This window comes from Bufo bufo, chromosome 6 (genome assembly GCF_905171765.1).
Source record: "Bufo bufo chromosome 6, aBufBuf1.1, whole genome shotgun sequence".
Classification (NCBI taxonomy): domain Eukaryota; kingdom Metazoa; phylum Chordata; class Amphibia; order Anura; family Bufonidae; genus Bufo; species Bufo bufo.
The window spans coordinates 418,488,787-418,514,751 of record NC_053394.1 but is presented as its reverse complement, the minus strand read 5'-3'; the positions used below and the strand labels follow the sequence as shown (position 1 = coordinate 418,514,751).

Below are 25,965 nucleotides of genomic sequence, written 5' to 3'. Positions count from 1 at the left end.
CTCCGTTCTGCACCGCACCTTCCGGATTGCGGACCCATTCAAGTGACCACACTGCTGTTTGCGGGCCGCAATACGGTCAAGGCCGTGTGCATGAGGCCTAAGGTCTTGTTCACATTTCAGTGTCCATTTGGCGTGTTTTATCCAAGAAGATGTCCTTGAAGGACCCGTGTTTGGTCCGTGTGTCTGCTTTTTCCGCTCCATGTGTCATCCATATTCCGCGGACACTGCTCAGCTGAAAATTAATTTACAAATCATCTCCGTACAAAGATTCTGTGAAACGCTGACAGAACACGGATACTATCTGTATTGTGACTGTGTTTTTTCACGGATCCGTAGACTTTAGTGGGTGGGTGTTTGGTCCGCATCAGGGACCAAAATGGTGCATGTCTCATTTTGATATGTCTTGTTTGTAACAATGTTTCTTGTACTACAAGTTTGTATTTTGTACCTTCCTTTAGGTAAAAGCAATAAAAATCATTGAAACAGGAAAACCACTGAGGTGTGAACAAGCACATTAAAAATTAATGGGTACGTGTACTGCCCCTGGAAAATGCAGATGGGACGTCTGTCGAAAAACGGAAATATGAACAAGGCCTAAAGATGGTGTCGGCTTAGACCGCCTGTCGAGACCTGCACCAGATTTATCACGGGGGCTCAGCCTGGATGATAAATGTGGTGCAGGGACAGACACTTTTCTCGGACTCTATACCAGGGATCAGCAACCTTCGGCACTCCTGCTGCTGTGAAACTACAACTCCCAGCATGCACACTTACTCAGCTGTTCTTGTAATTCCCACAGAAGTGAAAGAAGGATTCTGGGAGTTGCAGTTTCAGAACAGCTGGAGAGCCGGAGGGTGCTGATCCCTGCTCTATACCAACTATTGGTTGACTTCTGTTGACACAGAATTTAATGTCAGAATTGTGGCGCCCTTTTGGCAGGCACTTAGGGTCCATTCACACGTCCGCAAAATGGGTCCGCAATTTTGCGGAACAGGTGCGGACCCATTCATTTTCAATGGTGCCGGAAAGTGGTGTCCGCATCCGCACTTCCGGATCCGCAAAAAAATAGAACATGTCCTATTCTTGTCCGAAATTACGGACAAGAAATGGCACTTTCTAAGAGTGCCGGCGATGTGCGGTCCGCACATTGCCAGTGTCCGTGTTTTGCGGATCCGCAAAACACATACGGACGTGTGAATGGACCCTTATTGTGCCATTTTTTTAAAGTAAAAAAACATCAGCGCCAAATTGATATGTGTACGGACCCTTGCAGATATAGCAGATCTTTAGATTTACTGTATACACTAGGGTTGTAGGTGTCCGCATACCTTTTTTTTTTTTTTGACTATATAGATAGAAGTGCGATTTATGGATGTTGGATGTAACCTATACAGAAAACAACTGCAAAAAGAAAAAAAAAGTAGGGGTAATTTATTAAAAGCTGCCGCAAGATTCGGCTAATTTATGACGAGGTATACGCTTTGTCATAAATTAGGCGCACCTATGGCAGTCCGTGCATTTGGCGTAAAAACTCGCCCAGCGTAAAACCAGCCATGCAAATAAAATATTGGATTTTTTTTTATTTGCAACTTTTTTTTTTTTTTACAACTAATAGAGACACAAGTCCCTTAGTAAATGACCCCCATTGTGTGCACAGAGCCCAAGGATGTCATTGTGGTTGCAAAAAATGGAAATGTAAGTCAAATTTAGGCTACACGTTGTTTGTTTCCGTGTCCGTTCCTTTTTTTTGCAGATAGGATCCGGACCCATTCATTTTTAAAATCAGTATGTCCGTTCTGTAGCCCTGCAAAAAAAATAGAACATGTTCTTTTTCTTGTCCGTTTTAGGCATTGTTACAATGGATCCGCAAAAAAAAAAACAGATGTCATCTGTTTATTTTTTTGCGTATCTGCAATTTGCGGACCGCAAAACACATACGGTCGTGTGCATGTAGCCTTATCCTGTTGGATGTAACTGAATCCACTGCAGCTGCACAAATGAGATTTATTCGAAGCTATACTTTTATTTCTTCTTATACAATATACGTGGACGGGGCTGTAGAGCGACCTGCGTCTTCGGAAGATATGCTCGGCTTCGCACAGCAGGGCTAGTTCCGGCTTGAAGCAATTCAGGTGTACGGACGTGAGCCAACAGTTTTCCCATAGCCGCTCTTTCCTGGATCTTACAAGAATAGCAGCATTGTTCCTGTGCGTGCAGAGCTCCTGCTTGGCTTTTGGGTTCCGCCCTTGCTCACAAACCGCAATTACACCCAGCTGCACCTTGTCCCTTCTGTCTGCCTTGCTCTCTTTTGGCATCAGGTAAATATAGGCATCTGCACGCGATCCCCGGGGAAAGTGAGGGAGGGAAGTCAGGTTTCCACATTACTGTAACATCCTCCCCCTCTGCACACCTCCCTGTACATGTGTTCTCGAAGAGAAAGGGAAAGGCCAAAAAGAAAGAGCATTCCTCTGCACTGACTCAGCACTTGGAGGGAATATTAACCCAGTGGCTGCTGTGCTTTTGTATAGAAAAAACGTATATGGTGCGGTATCATTTAATTATTTATTTTGCGAGGTATGCAGCTGTATAGTATATAAGTGATATATATATATATATATATACTGAGATATTACTATATTTGGCTTCCGGGTGAAATTTATGGAAAACGTAAAAAGTTCACACTACGGTGATATTATATCATGAGAGTCAGGCATTTACGTAGAAGCAGCAATGGTGATTTCCTCATCTCAAACAATATATTGAAACAAAAGCCAACCCCAGTGGTGGGTATACCCCCACAAAATGTCAGGGTCTCAAAAACTTGTCTTGTGGCCTTGAGCATCAATTACAGCTTGACAACGACGTCTCGTGCTAAGTCAACTTATTGTCTGCTGAGGCATGGCATCCCACTCTTCTTGAAGGGCGGCCCTCAGGTCATTGAAGTTCTGGGGTACAGTCACGAGCCTCTACACAGTGACTCAGCTGATACCATAGGTTTTCAATGGGATTCAGGTCTGGAGAAAGTGCAGGCCACTCCATTTGAGGTCCTTCAGTCTCCAGCAGCCGTTCCCTAATGATGCTACCTCGATGAGCTGGCACGTTGTCGTCCATGAAGATGAAATTAGGCCTGTGTTGACCATGCAGAGGCACAATGACTGGATTAATGAAGCTATTCAAGTAGTATCAGCTTGCCACTGTACCATTCAGGGCCGGCCTTAGGTGTCCAGGCGCCCTGTGCGAGCTAACCTTGTGGCGCCCCCCCCCCCCCAAAAAAAAAAAAAACACTGCTTGTTGCTGGCATCATGGCATAGGCTGGCTGACTATCCAACCAAGTAGTTACCAGCCCACACACCCCAAAGGCCGGTGTAATGTTATACTTCCCTACTTCGTGAGATTTCCCTACCCTCGTCACTTCCGGTCGCACCGGACATGACGTGAGGAGGTGTGCAGCGCCGCGCAGGCGCACAACGTCAGGTTAGGGAAGTTTCACAGCAGAGTGCGCATGCGCTAGGAGTCTCGCCGGCGGTTAGGGTAGGGAAAAACTATGGGCCAGTGCGCAGGCGCAGTGATCGGATGGATGTTCTCAGCTGAACACCGGCCGACACTGCGCATGCACCGGGAGCCTCACCAGTGGTTAGGGAAGGGAAAAATTACGTAAGGGCCAGTGCTTTTTCCCTACCCTAACCGCTGGTGAGGCTCCCAGCGCATGCGCAGTGTCGGCCGGTGTCCAGCTGAGAACATCCATCCGATCACCGCACCTGTGCACTGGCCCATAATTTTTCCCTACCCTAACCGCCGGCGAGGCTCCCAGCGCATGCGCACTCTGCTGTGAAATTTCCCTAACCCATCGTTGTGCGCAGTGCGCCCCCCCAATATAATAAACATTGGTGGCACAGTGCGCCCCCCCAACACCCCAGTATAATAAACATTGGTGGCGCAGTGCGCCCCCCCAACACCCCAGTATAATAAACATTGGTGGCACAGTGCGCCCCCCCAACACCCCAGTATAATAAACATTGGTGGCGCAGTGCGCCCCCCCAACACCCCAGTATAATAAACATTGGTGGCGCAGTGCGCCCCCCCAACACCCCAGTATAATAAACATTGGTGGCGCAGTGCGCCCCCCCCAACAACCCAGTATAATAAACATTGGTGGCGCAGTGTGCCCCCCCAACACCCCAGTATAATAAACATTGGCGCAGTGCACCCCCCCTCAATATAATAAACATTGGTGGCGCAGTGCACCCCCCCTCAATATAATAAACATTGGTGGCGCAGTGCGCCCCCCCTCAATATAATAAACATTGGTGGCGCAGTGCGCCCCCCCTCAATATAATAAACATTGGTGGCGCAGTGCGCCCCCCCTCAATATAATAAACATTGGTGGCGCAGTGCGCCCCCCCTCAATATAATAAACATTGGTGGCGCAGTGCGCCCCCCCTCAATATAATAAACATTGGTGGCGCAGTGGGCAGTGCCAATGAGGGTTAAAAAATAAAAAAATAATTAACTCACCTCCTCCAATTGATCGTCTTCTGTTCTTTCTTCATGACCTGTCAAAGGACCTGTGGTGACATCACTGTGCTCATCACATGATACATCACATGATCCATCACCATGGTAATGGGTTATGTGATGAGCTCAGTGACGTCACCACAGGTCCTGAAGAAAGACCGGCAGCTACGCGATCAACTGGAGGAGGTGAGTTAATTTTTTTAAATTATTTTCTAACCCTCAATGGCACTTCCCACTGAGCCACCAATGTTTCTTATACTAGGGGGGGGCGCACTGAGCCACCAATTATGTTTGTTTCTTATACTGGGGTGTTTGGGGAAGGGGGGGGGGGCGCACTGTGCCACCAACGTTTCTTATACTAGGGGGGGGGCGCACTGAGCCACCAATTATGTTTCTTATACAAATACAGGAGGCGGGTGCCGGAATCAAATAGCCGGCACCCGACCTCTGTGACAGGGAGCTGCGATCAGCGGCAGTTAACCCCTCAGGTACCGCACCTGAAGGGTTAACTCAACTGCAGCTGATCGCAGCTCCCTGTCACAGAGGTCGGGCACCCGCCTCCTGTATTTGTATTCAGGTCAGTTTTCTTCATTGGTGGCGCAGTGGCCACAGCCCCTCCCCTCCTCCTCCTGTCTCTCTTCTTATTGGCAGCGGCGGGGGCAGCAGGCAGGTCAGACAGGGGAGGGGGAGATGGAGGGGGCGCCCCGAGGGAGAACACAAGTACAGCCTCGCCTGCCGCAGATTACATTGCGAGCTGTCGGCCGCCCAGCGCCCCTGTTACTATGGCGCCCTGTGCGGCCGCACAGCCCGCACACCCCAAAGGCCGGCCCTGGTACCATTCACAAAGTGTAGGGCAGTTCTGCCACCACCACCAAAGGCTCTTCTGGTTACAACAGTGGCTGATGCTTAGCGCTCTCCTTGATGTCTACAACATCATTGGCGGCCATCATTTCTGCTCAGCGTGAATCGACTTTCATCAGTGAACAGCACTGAGGTCCCTCGTCCAGCGTAGACGTTCCCTGGCTCATGCAAGACAATGGCGCCTGTGGTCAGGTACTCTTGCAGGTCATCTAGCACACAGACCATGCTCATGTAAACGGTCTGACGTGACACTTGGGTGCCTCTCACCTCCCTTAAATGTGCCTGGAGTTGTTCCACAGGGCATTGTTCACAATGAAGCGGTCATCAGTGTGGGATGTGGCCAAAGGACGTCCACTTCTATGCCTTTCTGTGACTCTTCCAGTCTCTCTGTATCTCTGATACAACCTGTGACAAGGTTAGAGTGCAAATATCCCTATGTTTTTGTAAGTAGTGCATGTATGTGTGTATGTGTGTATATATATATATATATATATATATATATATACACAGTCAGGTCCATAAATATTGGGACATCAACACAATTCTAACATTTTTGGATCTATACACCACCACAATGGATTTGAAATAACATGAACTAGATGTGCTTTACCTGCAGACTGTCAGCTTTACTTTAAGGGTATTTACATACAAATCAGGTGAACGGTGCAGGAATTACAACAGTTTGCATATGTGCCTCCCACTTGTTAAGGGACCAAAAGTAATGGGACAGAATAATAATCATAAATCAAACTTTCACTTTTTAATACTTGGTAGAAAATCCTTTGCAGTCAATTACAGCCTGAAGTCTGGAACGCATAGACATCACCAGACGCTGGGTTTCATCCCTGGTGATGCTCTGCCAGGCCTCTACTGCAACTGTCTTCAGTTCCTGCGTGTTCTTGGGGCATTTTCCATTCAGTTTTGTCTTCAGCAAGTGAAATGCATGCTCAATCGGATTCAGGTCAGGTGATTGACTTGGCCATTGCATAACATTCCACTTCTTTCCCTTAAAAAACTCTTTGGTTGCTTTTGCAGTATGCTTTGGGTCATTGTCCATCTGCACTGTGAAGCGCTGTCCAATGAGTTCTGAAGCATTTAGCTGAATATGAGCAGATAATATTGCCCGAAACATTTCAAAATTTATCCTGCTGCTTTTGTCAGCAGTCACATCATCAATAAATACAAGAGAACCAGTTCCATTGGCAGCCATACATGCCCACGCCATGACACTACCACCACCATGCTTCACTGATTAGGTGGTATGCTTAGGATCATGAGCAGTTCCTTTCCTTCTCCATACTCTTCTCTTCCCATCACTCTGGTACAAGTTGATCTTGGTCTCATCTGTCCATAGGATGTTGTTCCAGAACTGTGAAGGCTTTTTTAGATGTCGTTTGGTAAACTCTAATCTGGCCTTCCTGTTTTTGAGGCTCACAAATGGTTTACATCTTGTGGTGAACCTTCTGTAATCACTCTGGTGAAGTCTTCTCTTGATTGTTGACTCTGACACACATACACCTACCTCCTGGAGAGTGTTCTTGATCTGGCCAACTGTTGTGAAGGGTGTTTTCTTCACCAGGGAAAGAATTCTTGGGTCATCCACCACAGTTGTTTTCCGTGGTCTTCCGGGTCTTTTGGTGTTGCTGAGCTCACTGGTGCGTTCCTTCTTTTTAAGAATCTTCCAAACAGTTGTTTTGGCCACGCCTAATGTTTTTGCTATCTCTCTGATGGGTTTGTTTTGTTTTTTTCAGCCTAATGATGGCTTGCTTCACTGATAGTGACAGCTCTTTGGATCTCATCTTGAGAGTTGACAGCAACAGATTCCAAATGCAAATAGCAGACTTGAAATGAACTCTGGACCTTTTATCTGCTCATTGTAATTGGGATAATGAGGGAATAACACAAACCTGGCCATGGAACAGCTGAGAAGCCAATTGTCCCATTACTTTTGGTCCCTTAACAAGTGGGAGGCACATATGAAAACTGTTGTAATTCCTACACCGTTCACCTGATTTGGATGTAAATACCCTCAAATTAAAGCTGACAGTCTGCAGTTAAAGCACATCTTGTTAGTTTCATTTCAAATCTATTGTGGTGGTGAATAGAGCCCAAAATGTTAGAATTGTGTCGATGTCCCAATATTTATGGACCTGACTGTGTATATATATATATATATACACTGCTCAAAAAAATAAAGGGAACACTTAAACAACACAATGTAACTCCAAGTCAATCACACTTCTGTGAAATCAAACTGTCCACTTAGGAAGCAACACTGAGTGACAATCAATTTCACATGCTGTTGTGCAAATGGGATAGAAAACAGGTGGAAATTATAGGCAATTAGCAAGACACCCCCAATAAAGGAGTGGTTCTGCAGGTGGTGACAACAGACTACTTCTCAGTTCCTATGCTTCCTGGCTGATGTTTTGGTCACTTTTGAATGCTGGCGGTGCTTTCACTCTAGTGGTAGCATGAGATGGAGTCTACAACCCACACAAGTGGCTCAGGTAGTGCAGCTTATCCAGGATGGCACATCAATGCGAGCTGTGGCAAGAAAGTTTGCTGTGTCTGTCAGTGTAGTGTCCAGAGCATGGAGGCGCTACCAGGAGACAGGAGACGTGGAGACATCAGGAGACGTGGAGGAGGCCGTAGGAGGGCAACAACCCAGCAGCAGGACCGCTACCTCCGCCTTTGTGCAAGGAGGAACAGGAGGAGCACTGCCAGAGCCCTGCAAAATGACCTCCAGCAGGCCACAAATGTGCATGTGTCTGCTCAAACGGTCAGAAACAGACTCCATGAGGGTGATATGAGGGCCCGACGTCCACAGGTGGGGGTTGTGCTTACAGCCCAACACCGTGCAGGACGTTTGGCATTTGCCAGAGAACACCAAGATTGGCAAATTCGCCACTGGCGCCCTGTGCTCTTCACAGATGAAAGCAGGTTCACACTGAGCACGTGACAGATGTGACAGAGTCTGGAGACGCCGTGGAGAACATTCTGCTGCCTGCAACATCCTCCAGCATGACCGATTTGGCATTGGGTCAGTAATGGTGTGGGGTGGCATTTCTTTGGAGGGCCGCACAGCCCTCCATGTGCTCGCCAGAGGTAGCCTGACTGCCATTAGGTACCGAGATGAGATCCTCAGACCCCTTGTGAGACCATATGCTGGTGCGGTTGGCCCTGGGTTCCTCCTAATGCAAAACAATGCTAGACCTCATGTGGCTGGAGTGTGTCAGCAGTTCCTGCAAGACGAAGGCATTGATGCTATGGACTGGCCCGTCCGTTCCCCAGACCTGAATCCAATTGAGCACATCTGGGACATCATGTCTCGCTCTATCCACCAACGTCACGTTGCACCACAGACTGTCCAGGAGTTGGCAGATGCTTTAGTCCAGGTCTGGGAGGAGATCCCTCAGGAGACCGTCCGCCACCTCATCAGGAGCATGCACAGGCGTTGTAGGGAGGTCATACAGGCACGTGGAGGCCACACACACTACTGAGCCTCATTTTGACTTGTTTTAAGGACATTACATCAAAGTTGGATCAGCCTGTAGTGTGTTTTTCCACTTTAATTTTGAGTGTGACTCCAAATCCAGACCTCCATGGGTTAAAAAATTTGATTTCCATTTTTTTATTTTTGTGTGATTTTGTTGTCAGCACATTCAACTATGTAAAGAACAAAGTATTTCAGAAGAATATTTAATTAATTCATATCTAGGATGTGTTATTTTTGTGTTCCCTTTATTTTTTTGAGCAGTGTACTTACCTCCATGCAGCTGTCGGCGATCCGATGTAGAACAGGCCTCTTTGAGCATTTTTGGAGTAAAACTAAGCCAACTTATTGGTTGCATAAACAGTCTAAATATTGAAGAATTATCATTCAGCAGCACCTCTGTTGCTGACACTGTCTTACTCTTAGGCCCCGTCCACACAGCAGATTCGGCAGTGCATTCCACAGCACAGACCACCATGGTTTTAGCTGTGGTTTTTCTGACTGCAGCAGACCTGCTTGCATTGAATGGAGCTGAACTGCACATGACCACCTGCTCAGAAAAGGACATCCTCGGCAGCCTGGCCTCCCATTGAAAGGAACAGGAGGTGGATTCCGCCACAGAATTTGCACCAAAATCCCGGCGTCAGAAGACAGTATTCGTAACTCTGGCCCACTGCGTGCAGTGTACAAAACAGAGACAACCACAGGACATAGAATAAAACTCTACAGCTTTTATTTGGTCCTTCCCATCTCACTAGTGTCATATTTCAGTACAGTGTAGAACGTCATACAGAACCATGTTCACACTAGAAGACACGTTGCGGCCAAAGCATATAAATAAAATCCACAGATAACGTATAAATAGGAGGCTCCCGGCTGAAGATCTGATCATGAGGTACAACGCAGCGCATTCTTCCAAGGCTGGAATGGTGAATAACATGGGAAACGTGCAGTCATTGCTCCTCTCAGGCCACTGCAGTTTGTGCTTCGAGTTGCCCGAAAGCTGTAACCATTTTGGAGACTATGAAGAATTATTTTTGGTCACCCTAAGTGCATGTAGTACCAAGCAAGCCCACAATTGTCATCAGGCAAACAAGGGTCATGGCCCCCTCATTAAGCAGATCGGCGGTCTTTGGGAGTTGGACCAACACCAATGAAATATTGATAGCGATAAATCTATGGACGAGCCGCACGCGGTCCTTATGTTATGCTCATCACTACCCATATACAGCATCAAGCACCCCCCCCCCCCACAACTAACTATAAATCAAACCTCGGACATTATGTCAATCAATTCAACCCAACGTTCATTTCTACAAGAATTAGCTTGGATCTGTGATCGCTCCAGCAATTAGCGTCCATTTATAAAAGTGTAAACATGTAAGACGTGGCGCCCAGCACCTCCGACTGCCGTGTCCGTCATTAACTCAGGCCGACATCCAAGGACATCATCACTACAAAGCCCAGAATGCAGGTCCACGAGGCCAGCTTCCCGTTCCCACTGCGAGGAAGGAAAAGATGCAGAAGTTAGTGTGTAAACTGGAAGCAGGTGACGTTACACTGGTCACAGGCATACGGTATATACGGCAGCAGTGTGTGTGCGTGGGGGGCACATGCGGCAGATCCGTTCTGTTTCTGTACCAGGTGCATGGATTTCTCCAAACCCCTTTATGACATACGGAAGAGTGAGAATTCAACCTTTTGCCCCGTTCACACAGGTTTTTTTTGCCAGCAGTATTTAGTGCAAATGCCAAACCAAAAATGATGTAGCTACATTCAATGGGCTTAAACCACGAGCGGGTCCGCTGCAAAAATTACATCAAAAACCTCTGTGGATTTGCCTTTGCAAAATCCACTGTGTAAACTAGGCCTTCGGCTAGAATCACACATGCAGGTTTTGCTGCGGTTTCTGATTCAGGTTTTTGAGCCAAAGACAGAATGGGATCCAGACGAAGTACAAGTCCTTCCTTTATACTGTATGTCCTAGTTTTTGAATCCACTTCTGGCTTTGGATAAAAAAAAATAAAAAAAAAATGCATGTGTGATTCTAGTATTAAGGAGACAGATTAAGGTTTTTTGATGCAATTTTCTGGGCTTTTTAATTGAGAAAAAAAGGCCCTTCCAGTTGTTAGCTGTAAGCCTATGGAAATTATAGAATACAGTACAAAGATGCATTTGTTTTTTAGTGCCGTCCATTGGTGATTTTTTTTTAAATAGAGTGTGGCATTTTTTAATGGCTCTTTTCCATTGTTATTTTTTACTATGGCTTTATTTTTTTGAAAGATCTGTAGAGGAAGCGTCGTAGGGGGGGCACATACTTTCCTGTTTAAAATATTCATGACCGAAAAAAAAATAAAAATAAATAACGAATGCACTAATTTCCAAAACTGAAAATTGTGGACCAAAACAACGGCCGTGTGCATGAGGCCTAAGACTGGCGTTTGTAATGCTAATTTTAGTACGTATATCCGCTTGACTATTTGTAAAATACATTAAAAAAACACAAGTAACATTAATGGAAATGCTGCCTTTTTCTTGTTGTTTTTTCTTTTTTTTTTTTTGCTGGGAAAAAAACAAAAACAAACAAAAAAAACTGCAAATCAAATTTACGTGTGAATGAGCCCTAAAGGAGAACTCCACCCCCAAAAAATCAGCTTTACATTTTAATTTGCATCTCCCAGCCCTATACAAACTCAAACTAGAAGAGAGAGCAATGGAGGTCTCTCACCTTTCCCTCTGAGCAGCCCCAAATCTCTATATTAAAGGGCATCTGTCAGCAGGTTTGTCCCTATGACACTGGCTGACCTGTTTCATGTGCACTTGGCAGCTGAAGACATCTGTGTTGGTCCCATGTTCATATGTGCCCGCATTGCTGAGAAAAATAATATTTTAATATATACAAATTAACCTCTAGGAGCAATGGGGGCGCTGCCGTTGCACCTAGTGGCTCTGCTCTCTCTGCAACTGCCACACCCTCTGCACTTTGATTGACAGGGCCAGGCAGTGAAAATGTCATCACACTTGTCCCTGTCAATTAAAGTGCAGAGGGTGTGGCAGTTGCAGAGAGAGCAGAGCCGCTAGGTGCAACGGCAGCGCCCCCGTTGCTCCTAGAGGTTAATTTGCATATATTATATTAAAACATAATTTTTCTCAGCAATGCGGGCACATATGAACATGGGACCAACACAGATGTCTTCAGCTGCCAACAGGTCAGCCAGTTTTATAGGCACAAATCTGCTGACTGATGCCCTTTAAGGCCTGGGCTACAGAAAAATTGCACTCAGATGCATCCATTGAGTTGCATGCAATATGGTGGAGTGCGGTTATCGCACAAGGTAAATACAGCAATGTTACAAAAAGTCTCAGTCTAAAAGCCAAATCTTTTTCTCTGGAATCTCTTCTGTAGTTGTGGGTGTCCAGAGAATGTAGTGATGGAAGGGTACCATGCCTGGCAGAAGTGTTAGGGTGCAGAAAATCTCATCTCAATAAAGCCTGTGGGAATTCATGCGCTTGCCCCAAAACAACCCCATTCAGATGAACTGAACTGATTTTCAGTTGCAGAACACATGCAGCGTGTGAGGATGTCCTTTCATATCTGCAGACAAGGCATGGTACACGGAAGAACCAGGCTCCGAGCATTCAGTGATGATGCAGATAGGGCGGAGGGTGCACGACACGTGTGGGCGGTCACCCGCGGACCGTCCTGTATTCTTACCCGGTTTGTGCTTCTGGAATAATGTCATCCATTACCACATACACCATGGCACCGGCAGCAAAGGCCAAGGCGTAGGGCAAGAGGGGTTCTGCCAGCGCTATGGCCACAGCTCCTAACACACCGGCAATGGGCTCAACCATCCCGCTGAGCTGCCCGTACCTGCCAACGAAGAGAGACAATCACTTAGACGCATTACCTGGTCACATGCAGGGCACTGCTCAGATTGCGAGAGAGAAAAAACAAGAGGCTCTTGGGTTTGAGTGACTTCTAAGGCTACGTTTACATGGCCCTTTTGCATCAGTTTTTACCAGCCCTCAGTATACATAACACTCCTCATAGTGCCCCCTGGACATCAAATGGCCCCCAAAATGCTCCCCAGTATAGATAATGACCCACTCTCATAGTGCCCCCAGTATAGATGATGGCCCCCATAGTGCCCCCAGTATAATGACCCCCACAGTGGCCTAACTTAAGATAATGGCTCCCTTCATACCTGCAGTATTATCAAATGTCCCCTTTAGTACAAAAAAAAAAAAAAAAAAACTTGCTTGAATACGCAGGGGCGCTCACTTCTCCCTAGATGCTGCAGGACCTGTCCTCCTAGTGTGATCATGTGACGTCACAGGTCCTGTTGCATCCAGTGAGAAGCATGGCGATTTCAAAGAGCCTGAGTCCCCACATGTCCAAGGTTGAGGATAGCGTTTGGCTATCACCAGTGTAAAGAAACACTATAACCACATGCCACCTAATCTTGCCACACGTGACATATGCAGATGGTCTCGGTACACAGCATCCGCCCTTCACCAGCTCAGGAAACCCTATAGACACGTATGTAGGTAATGGTGTGGTACACTCATTGTGGACCCGGAAGGACCCCCTACTCCGATTATTCATCCCGACATGTTGGTGTGAACTCACCAGAACGCCTTCCATGTCGATAATCCGGCTCCCCGTAGCGGAAGGCTGACAGCAAGTCCTTCTGGGAAATTCTGGATCCCTATTCCAACCGCTAAATTCCTGCCAATAAAATAAATAACATACGGTAAATTATCTGCGCGGGAATACACCCGCACCGTCTCATCCATTACACTTCACATCTCGCTCCACATAAATCTACACGTCTGAGACAATTCCTTATCCTGATGATCCCTGAAGACAATGGTTCTCCTTGGGGTGACCCGGCAGCTGCGGAGGACGTGCAGGGTGACATCACCTCCTCTCCTACTCTCTCCTCTGCACGTCTTCAGGTGAGTTTCACTGTAACACGTAGGCTCGGGCTAGAAATGTTGGCATCTGTGCGAGCAGTGTATTGACGGTGTGGGGCGCCTCCCATTACCTGGAGACGTCTGTAAGACATGGGGAGGGGCGGCTGAGAGAGTGCTCACCTACAGAGGATGCCGTGGAAGTGCCATACTGGAAGACGTGGGGAAGTGTCATGTTTCAGGTAGTCTGTCGAGTGACACCCAGCATGTTTCCCTCTATACCGCCGTCAATTAGATTTTTCAGATGTAGTGTAACACACAACTGGACGACTAATAGATATGTACCTACCCTCCCCTTGGTTCTAAACTTTCAAATCAGGGATTAAATACAGATGTTTCTGGGACCGAAAAGTAAAATTTTTTTTTAGTTCTGCTACATCTATATTAATGCAATAACAAATGTAGCTCTGCTACATCAATGCAATAACAAATGTAGTTCTGCTACATCTACATTAATGCAATAACAAATGTAGCTCTGCTACATCTACATTAACACTGTGGCAGTCTGGGGGTCATCTCTGCATTTGGATGAATGAATGACGGTAGACCGAGTGTAGCGCTCACTATTATGGTCTGCCGGGGGAACAAAGGTCTATAGTACAGCTCAGATACAAAGACCACCGTGCTCTACCTTCCTTGCAGTGTTAGGCCTCACGCACGCAACCATATTTTCGGTCCGCACTGTTGGCGGATCAAATGCGGTCTCATCTATTTCTATGGGGCCGCAAAAAAATGCAGAATGTGCGGATGTCATCTGTGTGCTGTCCACATCCGTGCGTCCGTTTTTGTGGGCAAGAATAGGCATTTCTACAATAGGGTCTGCGAAAAGTGCGTTGTGCACACGGGCCACATCCGTATTTTGCAGATCTATGATTTGCAGACCAGAAAACGGATGCAGGTGTGTGCAGGAGGCCTTAAACTCAGTTCCCTAAACACAGTTCCCTACAAGGCCAGTTTTAGTCATTTAGGCGGGCCATGGATTAAAAGTTTCACGATCGTCTGAGATGGCCGATGGCCAACATTTGTGCACTGCCCACGTGATCCGTCAGGTTGGAAAATGTCAGCCATGGTCGTCCACATTCAGTCAATTGATGCGACTTTGTGCAAAATTCAGGAATTCCATTTCTTTTTGGTAAAAAAAAAGCTGGGGGAAAATGACGTTTTAATATATGCAAATGAACCTCTAGGAGCAACGGGGGCGTTATCCTCACTCCTAGGGGCTCTGCTCTCTCTGCAACTGCCGCGCTCTCTGCCCTGAATGACAGGCAGTGTGGACGTCATTGCACCTGGCCCTAAGGGGAGAGCAGCAGTTGCAGAGAGAGCAGAGCCTCTAGGTGTAATGGTAACGCCCCCGTTGCTCCTAGAGGCTCATTTGCATATATTAAAACCTCATTTTTTCTCAGCAATGCGGGCACATATGAACATGGGACCAACACAGATGTCTTCAGCTGCCAAGTGCACATGTAACAGGTCAGCCAGTGTCATAGGTACAAAACTGCTGACAGATGCCCTTTAAAGATGAGAGACTACACTCCATCATCCATAGTGCGAAGCCTGAGAGGGTGGAGCATGACACAGGGTTCACCTTGGTGGTCTTCAAGCCCCTGTGTCCTTCAGATGGGCATCAGGCATAGCACAGTGTATAAGCTATGGTCCGCTCTGCTGCCTGCAGATGAGGAAAAACATGTAATTCCAAGATGCTAAACTTTGTCCAGGGATTTATAAAAAAAATATAAAACCCCGCAGATCGGACGGAAGCTGAGTGGATGGAGAAGTTTTCTGGCTTCGTGGGTCCACACTAATAATGGCACGAGCGACACTTTACTGTCTAGGATCGGAGCGGCGAGTGTCACCTGGTTTTTGGCAGGGCGGTGAGATTAACCTCAGGGAGCCGCACTCGCTGCCTCATTTCCACAATGGCTCGCAGCCTCCACCCATCAAAGGGGTTAATTATACAGTCCTGTAACCCAAAGTGCAGCTGATCTCCGCTCCCGAGTCACTGCTGGCTCCGTTCACAATGAGCCTGTTATTCCAGGCAGGATCCAGACCGCGGAGGAATCTAAATATCCTTCTTTTCTCTCACATCTGAAATAACACGCGGGTTCCGCTCCGCAATCTCGCCCTCTGAAAGGCCGCCCGTGCTCCCGTCACCTGAACTAACACCGCATGCACTGGATCTCACCCTGCTGCTCCCATGGCACCTCCTGCCACAGGAAGCCTGAGGTTGGATACCCGGGGCAAACGGTTACTATAACATCATGTGCTGCCTCGCGGACAGGACGGTATTGTTAGTGAGCACGGACCGGAGAGAAAGCAGGTGTATGGCGGGTGAGGAGGAGGTCAGCCTCAGGACGGGGGCGCTGTCGTATCTACAAATTCCAGAAACGTGCCAGGTGTCTACTTTTAGAATTTTGAAAGATAAGAGGATTTTTTTTTCACATTTTGGCAGATCCAAACATGAATCCAAACATCAGCGTTAGGGCTCATGCACACCACCGGATTTCCAGTCCGCATTTTTTGCATTTACTTCAATGGGGCTGCAAAAAGATGCGGACAGTGTACCGTCTCCCGGTGACCATCACTTTCTGCGCCACCATAAGTCTAAAGAAGGTAAATCACAACTGTACTGCTCCATGTGTGTACGAGCCACACGTCGGCGGACATATACAGAACCAGGGGGGAGGACCCAGAGGTAGGTGTTTGCAGGTATGTGCTTGGATCGTCCAGCAGAAAACCCCCCCGCATAGTCGGATCTTAAAAGGGATGTACTGAGAGGGAAGACGGAAACCACAGACACTGGGCACAATGACCTCTATTCATTCTCAGGTCCTTCACTGCCCGTCTACCACCAGGCGGCCGCCGTCTCACGCTGTCACATATTCCATGCGGGACTCATTTTATCCCTATAGAGAGGGCACGAGAGAAAGGTGCACGGCTGAAAGTGACACCATCTTCCTAGTCACCATCCTCATCCTGGGGCGTCTTACCTTCAGCAGAAGACTCCTGTAATATTCCCAGACAGAGGAGAACGTGTCTGAGCTGCTTCCAGCTATTCATGGGAGCCCCTTTGCTATGGCTATATTGCCTAACAGCCGTCTTCTGCGTGGGGTTCTTATTTACTGTCAATCACCTCCGTGTAAAGGGTATACCGTACATTAAGTGGCCGCAAGGTACCTCAACGTCTGACTATCATTATACTAAGGAAATCCTGAAAACGTGACCCGTTGGGCAGGCAACTCCTTCAAGGTCATCTCCAAAAAGTGGCTCTGCAGAACGGAGGAAAGTCTCCATTAGGCTCCCTACACATTTGTGTGAGCTGTGTAACAGAAATTGCGCGTGTGAGCTACATGCGGATTTGATGCGGCTTTACCGCAGATTTCATCCTTGCATAGAAAAAGGGGTGAAATCCGCACACAAAAAAAAAATTTGCACAAATAATTGACATTCGGCGCAAGGTAGGAAAATTTCTACAAAGAACAAAGGGAGAGATTTATCAAGACTGGCGCTTTCTACCGGAGGACGTGCCTTTATTGATGACGGGGCACACGCCGGCGGCCGCTGGACCTAAACCAAACTCTACGACGTCTGCCGTAGATTTCTGGCCTCATTTGCGTAAATGAAGAGAGGTTTGTCGTGGCTGCTGGCCACGTCCCTTTAGGAAAAGTGGTGAGCCCTTTCCCATTACTATAGAGTACAAGAATGTGCTTTTTAGGAAAAGTGGTGAGAGTGGCGTAAAAACGGGGAGATGCGACTTTTTAACGCCAGTTGGTAAATTCGGACATACGAATCCACGCGCTGTGTTTTTTTGCTGACCCATAGAAATGAATGGATCTGCATGCAATGGATGCAAAATACGCTCCTGTGCATGAGACCGTACTCAAGTTTCCTCCAGGGTGAATGATTAGGGTGCGCTTTTATAAATCCGGAGCAGACGGCTACAGGACACCTGCTCCCAAAACTGCCGGCGTGTTCATGCAGGAAACCCAACGACGCGCACGCTGCTTTCTACATAAAGAGCATCGACCCTGACAATGGGACCTGTGTATAGAGCGGCCTCTGTGATAGGTGGAGGATTAACCATTAACGCCTGCACAGTAGAGCTATTGACGCTTCTCAGACCTGACATCATCCATATATACAGCGATCAGAGCAGACACCTCCGTGGCCAGGAATGGGTTACAGTAATAGCCCTTTCCCATTACTATAGAGTACAAGAATGTGCTGGTAGTCAGATTCCTGCCCCCCTGGTTTGGCACGACGAGCCTCTGGTGACTGGATTTAAAGCCTTGTCCCCACAAAGACTTCTTTCTTATGGAGCAGAACAGAGGCTCCCAGTGTCCCACCGGACGCTCGCTGTAGGAGACGTGCGGAGGCTAGTACAACTGTGTGACCAGGGACGAGCGCTGGGATCAGCATGTGATGTACCTGGCTGCAGCTTCTAGAGCAGGGGGGCACAAAACCTCATCTAAACCAGATGGATGCAACAGTAGCAAACCCTCAGAAGTGAGAAGGATTGGCTTTGCACAGGTTTTCATTCAAAGACAGAAAAAAAAAAAAATTGGACAAAGGTGAGGAAGTAAAGCACAAAGCGGGACATGTCTGCGAAGGTTCTCATTACCACTAATGCACCATGATTTGGATAAGTCAGAGCAACTGGGGGTTATTTACTAACAGAAATACGTCTACATTAGGCATATTTCTGGCGCAGAGTGCGGCGCAAAGGCTCCCGCCAGGTCTATAAAAGTGGGCAGGGCAAAGGGACCAGCCAGCAGGCCCGTCTCATTCATCATTTTCGACGCCTGTTTTAGGCTAGGTCTACACGACGACATTTGTCGCGCGTCGATTTTTCCGCACCAATGTCGCACAACAATTTTATAATGATAGTCTATGGTGTCGCAATGCAACATGCTGTGATGCGACAGATGCGGAAAAATCCATTTAGAATCGCAGTCGCAGCATGTCGTATGTTGCAGTGCGACACCATAGACTATCGTTATAAAAATTGTCGCGCGACATTGGTGCGAAAAAACGTAGTCGTGTAGACCTAGCCTTAGGCGTAGAAGATGGTCTAAATCTATACTGCGCCTCTACATAGCTTTGGCGGATCCACCGCCAGCGCAGGGCCTTCTTAAGGCATCTAAAAACGCTGGTCTTAATAAATAACCCCATTGTATCTTCTCTTGAAGACATTTCTATAGTCACTAGTATTTAATGCCGGAGATTTCTTGTACAGGTCATTCTAATTGAGAAAGCCAGTCAGATGACTGGAGAAAAGCCTTCAAGAGAAAATACAAGAAGTCTATCTGCTCTGACTCATTACTACTGATACTGATGCTGGTTTTGTGTCATAAAAAGGTTGTTTTTGCTGAAAAAATTGGACCTTTTGTGATTTTATGCTGCTCTTGGTAAATGGGAGTGGTTAGGCTACTTTCACACTGGCGGCAGCAGGGTCCGGAAGGTTGTTCAGGGAATAGCCTGCCGGATCCGTGCTAACGCTAGCCCACCGTGCCGCCAGAAGTCCGCTCCGGCCCCATTCACTATAATGGGGGCGGCCCGTGGGTCCGGCCGCAGCACAACAAACATGCCGAGAGGCGGCTGTACAAAAACTACAGCCTGCCAGACCCTGCTGCCGCCAGTGTGAAAGTAGCCTTAGCTCGATTAGTGAGTCATGTGTCATATTAATAAATGTATAAGCCAGATTCATCAAATGCAACTTTTCAAAAATTAACAAAAACATTTTGCACTCTCCCTCTGGTAGGGAGCTGCATGCCTTGTAACTAGTGTTGAGCGAAGGTTTGGATCATAGATTCGCTACTTTACGGAGATTCTTCTCTGTACAGCATTTAAATGTATGGGCTCCAGCGAGCCGAAGTCACTTATCACCGAAGTCCGGCGAGACCTCAGGATTTGATTTTTAAACTTTAAAACCATTTTAAAACATGGATTAGAAGCCGACTTCGGATCCATGTTTTAAAAAAAGTAAAAAAAATCAATGGCCGAAATTATTCACCGAAGTCTCACCCATACATTTGAATGCTGTATGGAGATGCACCTCAGAAAAAATCTCATCTACTTTGCTGGTACCGTATTAGGGCTCGTTCACACGACCGTGTGAAGCCCGTGCTGTGGTCCGCAATGCACGGGCACCGACCGTGGTCCAGCCGCATGGGGATCGTGGACACATTCACTTGAACAGGGTCTGCGATCCCTCCGTTTCGCAAAAAGATAGAACAAGTTCTATCTTTTTGCGGTGCGGAGGCACGGAACGGAACCCCAGAAAGCACTCCGTAGTGTTCCGTGCTTCCGTTCCGCACCTCCGGATTTGCGGACCCATTGAAGTGAATGGATCCGCATCCGTGAGAAATGCTGCCCGTGTATTGCGGATCCGCAAATGCGGTCCATAATATGGCAACGGGCAGCACACGTTCGTGTGAACGAGCCCTCACGCTGCGTTTTTTATCCACACAAAATCAGCAGAGAAAAACTGCACATAAAAACAAAACAAAAAAAAAAAACTACGACAAAACTGCAGATTTAGGGCTCATGCACACGAAAGTATTTTCTTTCCGTGTCCGTTCCGTTTTTTTTTGGCGGACTGGATGCGGAACCATTCACTTCAATGGGTCAGCAAAAAAAAACGGAAGTTACTCCGTGTGCATTCCGTTTCCGTATGTCCGTATTTCCGTTCCGCAAAGAAATAGAACATGTCCTATTATTGTCAGCATTACGGACAAGGATAGGACTGTTCTATTAGGGGTCAGCTGTTCCGTTACGCAAAATACGGAACGCACAAATACGGAATGTCATCCGTATTTTTTGCGGATCCGTTTTTTGCGGACCGCAAAATACATACGGCCGTGTGCATGAGCCTTTATTACCTTTTTTATGCAGTTTCCATGTATATTTTTCCGTGCCGTGTGCAGGTAGCCTAAAAGTGATCACTAGAGATAAGCAAAGCATTGAAAAATTCCATTCGGCTGCTTTGCCGAATTTTATTAAAAAAAAAAGTAATTTGTCACAAAGCGCACTTCTTTGTAAGTAGTGGGTGCAATGACAAGGAGCGGCGATTATGCTGCCCACCGTCATTGACCCCCTCAGAGGTCGCCTTCATAGCTGATCGCGGCATCTGAAGAGCCGGGCGCCACCACCTTGATTGAAGATCTAGCGTGAATTCTCGCACAGCCTATGATGACGTCATTGCGTCGGTCGGCGTGGTGATGTCATACACGGTATTTTTTTTTCACAATTCTTTATTGGTTTTTACTTTAAGTCATCCATGAATATAGCATCATTGACATATCAACAGTCATGTCAATTTTACATCAATATTTGACAATCTCAGTAAGAAGCGTATATCAAACATACATACGTTTTGAATACAGTTGTCATTAAAGATATACCCTCTCCCACATTCTCCCTCTAACCCTCCCTACCACGCATCCCTCCCTCCCATCCTCCCCATACTCAGCCCTAACCAAATAGAACAAGCCTAACCACTCCAATACTCAACCTAGATCAGTCTACTTTCAGATGCCCTAAACCCCCCTTCAAATCTTCCGTCAGATACCAGGTAGTTAATTTGAATGGAGTCATGATACGCGGGTATTCTGAAATAGGAACGAAATCCACCAAGAATTTTCTCCACCCCTGATAGAGTTTTCTTCCTAGTAGTTCCTTATTCTTTAATGCTTCAAGCCATTCTACAGGGAGTGCAGAATTATTAGGCAAGTTGTATTTTTGAGGATTAATTTTATTATTGAACAACAACCATGTTCTCAATGAACCCAAAAAACTCATTAATATCAAAGCTGAATATTTTTGGAAGTAGTTTTTAGTTTGTTTTTAGTTTTAGCTATTTTAGGGGGATATCTGTGTGTGCAGGTGACTATTACTGTGCATAATTATTAGGCAACGTAACAAAAAACAAATATATACCCATTTCAATTATTTATTTTTACCAGTGAAACCAATATAACATCTCAACATTCACAAATATACATTTCTGACATTCAAAAACAAAACAAAAACAAATCAGTGACCAATATAGCCACCTTTCTTTGCAAGGACACTCAAAAGCCTGCAATCCATGGATTCTGTCAGTGTTTTGATCTGTTCACCATCAACATTGCGTGCAGCAGCAACCACAGCCTCCCAGACACTGTTCAGAGAGGTGTACTGTTTTCCCTCCTTGTAAATCTCACATTTGATGATGGACCACAGGTTCTCAATGGGGTTCAGATCAGGTGAACAAGGAGGCCATGTCATTAGATTTTCTTCTTTTATACCCTTTCTTGCCAGCCACGCTGTGGAGTACTTGGACGCGTGTGATGGAGCATTGTCCTGCATGAAAATCATGTTTTTCTTGAAGGATGCAGACTTCTTCCTGTACCACTGCTTGAAGAAGGTGTCTTCCAGAAACTGGCAGTAGGACTGGGAGTTAGTTGAGCTTGACTCCATCCTCAACCCGAAAAGGCCCCACAAGCTCATCTTTGATGATACCAGCCCAAACCAGTACTCCACCTCCACCTTGCTGGCGTCTGAGTCGGACTGGAGCTCTCTGCCCTTTACCAATCCAGCCACGGGCCCATCCAACTGGCCCATCAAGACTCACTCTCATTTCATCAGTCCAGAAAACCTTAGAAAAATCAGTCTTGACGTTTCAGCTTGTGTGTCTTGTTCAGTGGTGGTCGTCTTTCAGCCTTTCTTACCTTGGCCATGTCTCTGAGTATTGCACACCTTGTGCTTTTGGGCACTCCAGTGATGTTGCAGCTCTGAAATATGGCCAAACTGGTGGCAAGTGGCATCTTGGCAGCTGCACGCTTGACTTTTCTCAGTTCATGGGCAGTTATTTTGCGCCTTGGTTTTTCCACACGCTTCTTGCGACCCTGTTGACTATTTTGAATGAAACGCTTGATTGTTCGATGATCACGCTTCAGAAGCTTTGCAATTTTAAGAGTGCTGCATCCCTCTGCAAGATATCTCACTATTTTTGACTTTTCTGAGCCTGTCAAGTCCTTCTTTTGACCCATTTTGCCAAAGAAAAGGAAGTTGCCTAATAATTATGCACACCTAATATAGGGTGTTGATGTCATTAGACCACACCCCTTCTCATTACAGAGATGCACATCACCTAATATTCTTAATTGGGAGTAGGCTTTCGAGCCTATACAGCTTGGAGTAAGACAACATGCATAAAGAGGAGGATGTGGTCACAATACTCATTTGCCTAATAATTCTGTACAGGGTGTAGATGAAATACATGTTTCAATTGAGAGACAACCATGTCCCTTGATGGGATTTTTGGTTCTAACCATAACTTTAATATGCAACGCTTTGCCACCATCAGAAGTTTATGGCCTAGTAAAGTTAGATGTGAAGCCCCACACTCTCTGCCCTCCCCTGTTGTTGGGCTAGATTGGATGATTGTGTGGGTGATGGCCAGCACTGGAGACATTTTCCCTTTAAAACTGCTGATGTCATTCAAAATTTTACTCATCTGCGCCCAGAAATCCTCAAGCAGCGGGCACGCCCAAAGCCCATGAAACAAGTCTGACCCCGCTAGCTTACATTTGGGGCAGGCTATCAACCTATCTGTATCTCCTTGTCTAGCTGGTATATTAAAACCATATATTGCATGATGAAGTATTTTGAACTGCGTCTCACGCCATTGCTCGTTAGTAACCGATCGATACAAGTCAGCTAACCCTGCACATATGTGGGGATATATATCTTCCTCCCCCAACCAAACTTTCCATTTATCGAATATCTTTTTCCTATCCTTAGCTCTCCATTTGTCCCTAAGTGAATGATATAATGAAGTAATTGTGGACCTGCCTGTGGACTTGAGGAATATATCAAACTCGTTCTTATTCCACTCCCTGGTCAAATCCTTCACTAGCAGGGCTGTGGAGTCGGTAGATAAATGGTCCGACTCCTCAGTTTTTGGTAACTCCGACTCCTCTGTATTTAATATGCAAATGTATTTTTTGGTAACTCCGACTCCTCTGTATTTAATATGCAAATGTATTTTATACTATAAAATACATTTGCATATTAAATACAGAGGAGTCGGAGTTACCAAAAACTGAGGAGTCGGACCATTTATCTACCGACTCCACAGCCCTGTTCACTAGGCTTTCACTATACCTCCTAATCTGTATATAGGGCAGAAAATTTGACTTCTGTAAGTCCCATTTCTCCTCTAGTTCCTGTAAGGTGGCCCATCTATTCTCCCCTTCTCTGAACAGGTCCCCTTGCCTTAGTTAACCCTTTCTGGATCCACATATCTATTAATCTGCTGCTGTCACTCGCTTGGAATCCTGGGTTATGAGATAACGGAAAATGCTTGGAAAATTGATAGCACAGTTGGAACTGCTTCCTCAGAATTTTCCATGTAAGGATCGTGTCCCTTAACATGAGTGATCTCCTAATGAATATTGGGAGCTTGGGTATACTCGTGTGCACCAAAGCCATAAGGTCCGAAGGTGAGGCCAATTGCTCTTCTAATTTCAGATTAGAATAATAGGAGGTTTTGTTAGCCCAGTCAAGTAGGTGACGGCTCAAGCAGGTCAAATTATAGCCCCTTACATCAGGGAAATTTAGTCCCCCATGCTCTTTTCTCAACTTTAACTTGTCTAGGGAAATACGTGGTCTTTTTCCTCTCCACAGAAACCTTGTGAATCCCTTTTCCAATCTTTGTACATCTGCATGTCTAAGTAGAAGAGGAATGGTCTGCAGCGGATAAAGTAATCTGGACATCCCCATCATTTTTATGAGGTGACATCGTCCCATCAAAGAAAGCGGGAGGTTGATCCATCTATCTAGATCTGCTAATATCTTAGCAATCAATGCCGGAAAGTTCAGCTGATACAGCGAGTGAGGCTGCTTTCCCACCTTGATGCCCAAGTACGTAATATGCGATTTGGCCTTGGTTACCGGGAGTTTTTCTATCCAGAGCTGAGTTTTTTTTGTATCAGGACATAACATTAACAATTCGCATTTTGCAAAATTAACTCGGTATCCTGAGTATGTACCAAACCTTTCGAGTTCCTCAAAAATTGTCATTACCTGTTCTTTAGGTTTATTTAAAAAAAGAATGAGGTCGTCCGCAAATAGGGCAGCCTATACACGGTATTTTGTGCGAGATCGTCAATCAAGATGGCGGCGGCCGCTCTTCGCGCTCAAACGGAGGAGGTAAGTATGAATTTTTTTTTTTTTTTTTACCGCCATTCAGGAAAAATCTGTTCGCCACGAAGCACAAGGAAATTCGGCTTCACGGCAAATTGAATTTTCCCTGAAATTCGGATCAGTGGACTTCGATTCGCTGAACACTAGTGATGACACATTTAGGATTACAACCCCTACCACTGTCCAGGACTGCTCCCCTCTACCTGATGTGTTATAAGCTAGAGCACAGGACTCCTGGACACTACACGCACAGTGCAATGCAAACATGTAATACCATGAAAGCTGTTGTCAGACTGGGAATGCATCAGTGACAGGGAGCAGACAGTAATATACGTATTTCTGCACACTGCTGCCATAGCTCACTGATTTCTACAAGTAATAATGGTCAGCCTGCAGTAACCAGAATTGAACACCTGGTGGCAGCAGACATACACAAATCGTACAGTAGACAGGGAGATGAGCATCTTTATGGATCTGAGCCACATATGGATACCGCTAGGGGGAAAGTCTTGTAAATGTAAACTAAGTTCAGTATCGCACACTGTATACTCCCCTATAAATCCACGGTAAGAGGCTACGGGTGCGAGGGGCTGACCTGTGCACTCCTTCTCTCCTAATATCTCTGCTCCTACAATACGTTAGCCCCATGATCTGGCTGACCAGTGGATCTCCACTACTGCCAGGTGGAGGCAGATATCATTCCAGCAGCACAGGGGTTAACCTGCACGTATGACTGTGGTGCCAGATGATTCTGTAACTGAATCCGAGTCCAGCTGTCCCATACATCCCACCTGTTCTCAGAGGGAACTCAGACACAGAACGTCGTGTACGCAGGCAGCCTGCACCCCGCGGTAATGGATAGCACACCGAGGGTGGGGGCATCAGAAAGTCCGAGTGACCGGAATAATGGGAGATCAGTGATCATAAAA

The 25,965-nt window shown here is 46.4% G+C and overlaps 1 protein-coding gene across 2 annotated transcripts in view; it reads right to left on the bottom strand.

The window, feature by feature from the left end:
• Positions 1–9,583: 9,583 nt before the first annotated feature.
• SLC39A11 (solute carrier family 39 member 11) overlaps positions 9,584–25,965 on the bottom strand; it is a 366,580-nt gene continuing 350,198 nt past the window's right edge. For both annotated transcript variants that reach the window (XM_040436819.1, XM_040436820.1), the window contains exons 8-10: positions 13,506–13,604; positions 12,588–12,746; positions 9,584–10,373 (exon numbers count right to left, since the gene is read on the bottom strand). In XM_040436819.1, the coding sequence (XP_040292753.1) occupies positions 10,295–10,373; positions 12,588–12,746; positions 13,506–13,604 (337 nt within the window). In that variant the 3' untranslated portion in view covers positions 9,584–10,294. The remainder of the gene's footprint in view (positions 10,374–12,587; positions 12,747–13,505; positions 13,605–25,965) is intronic.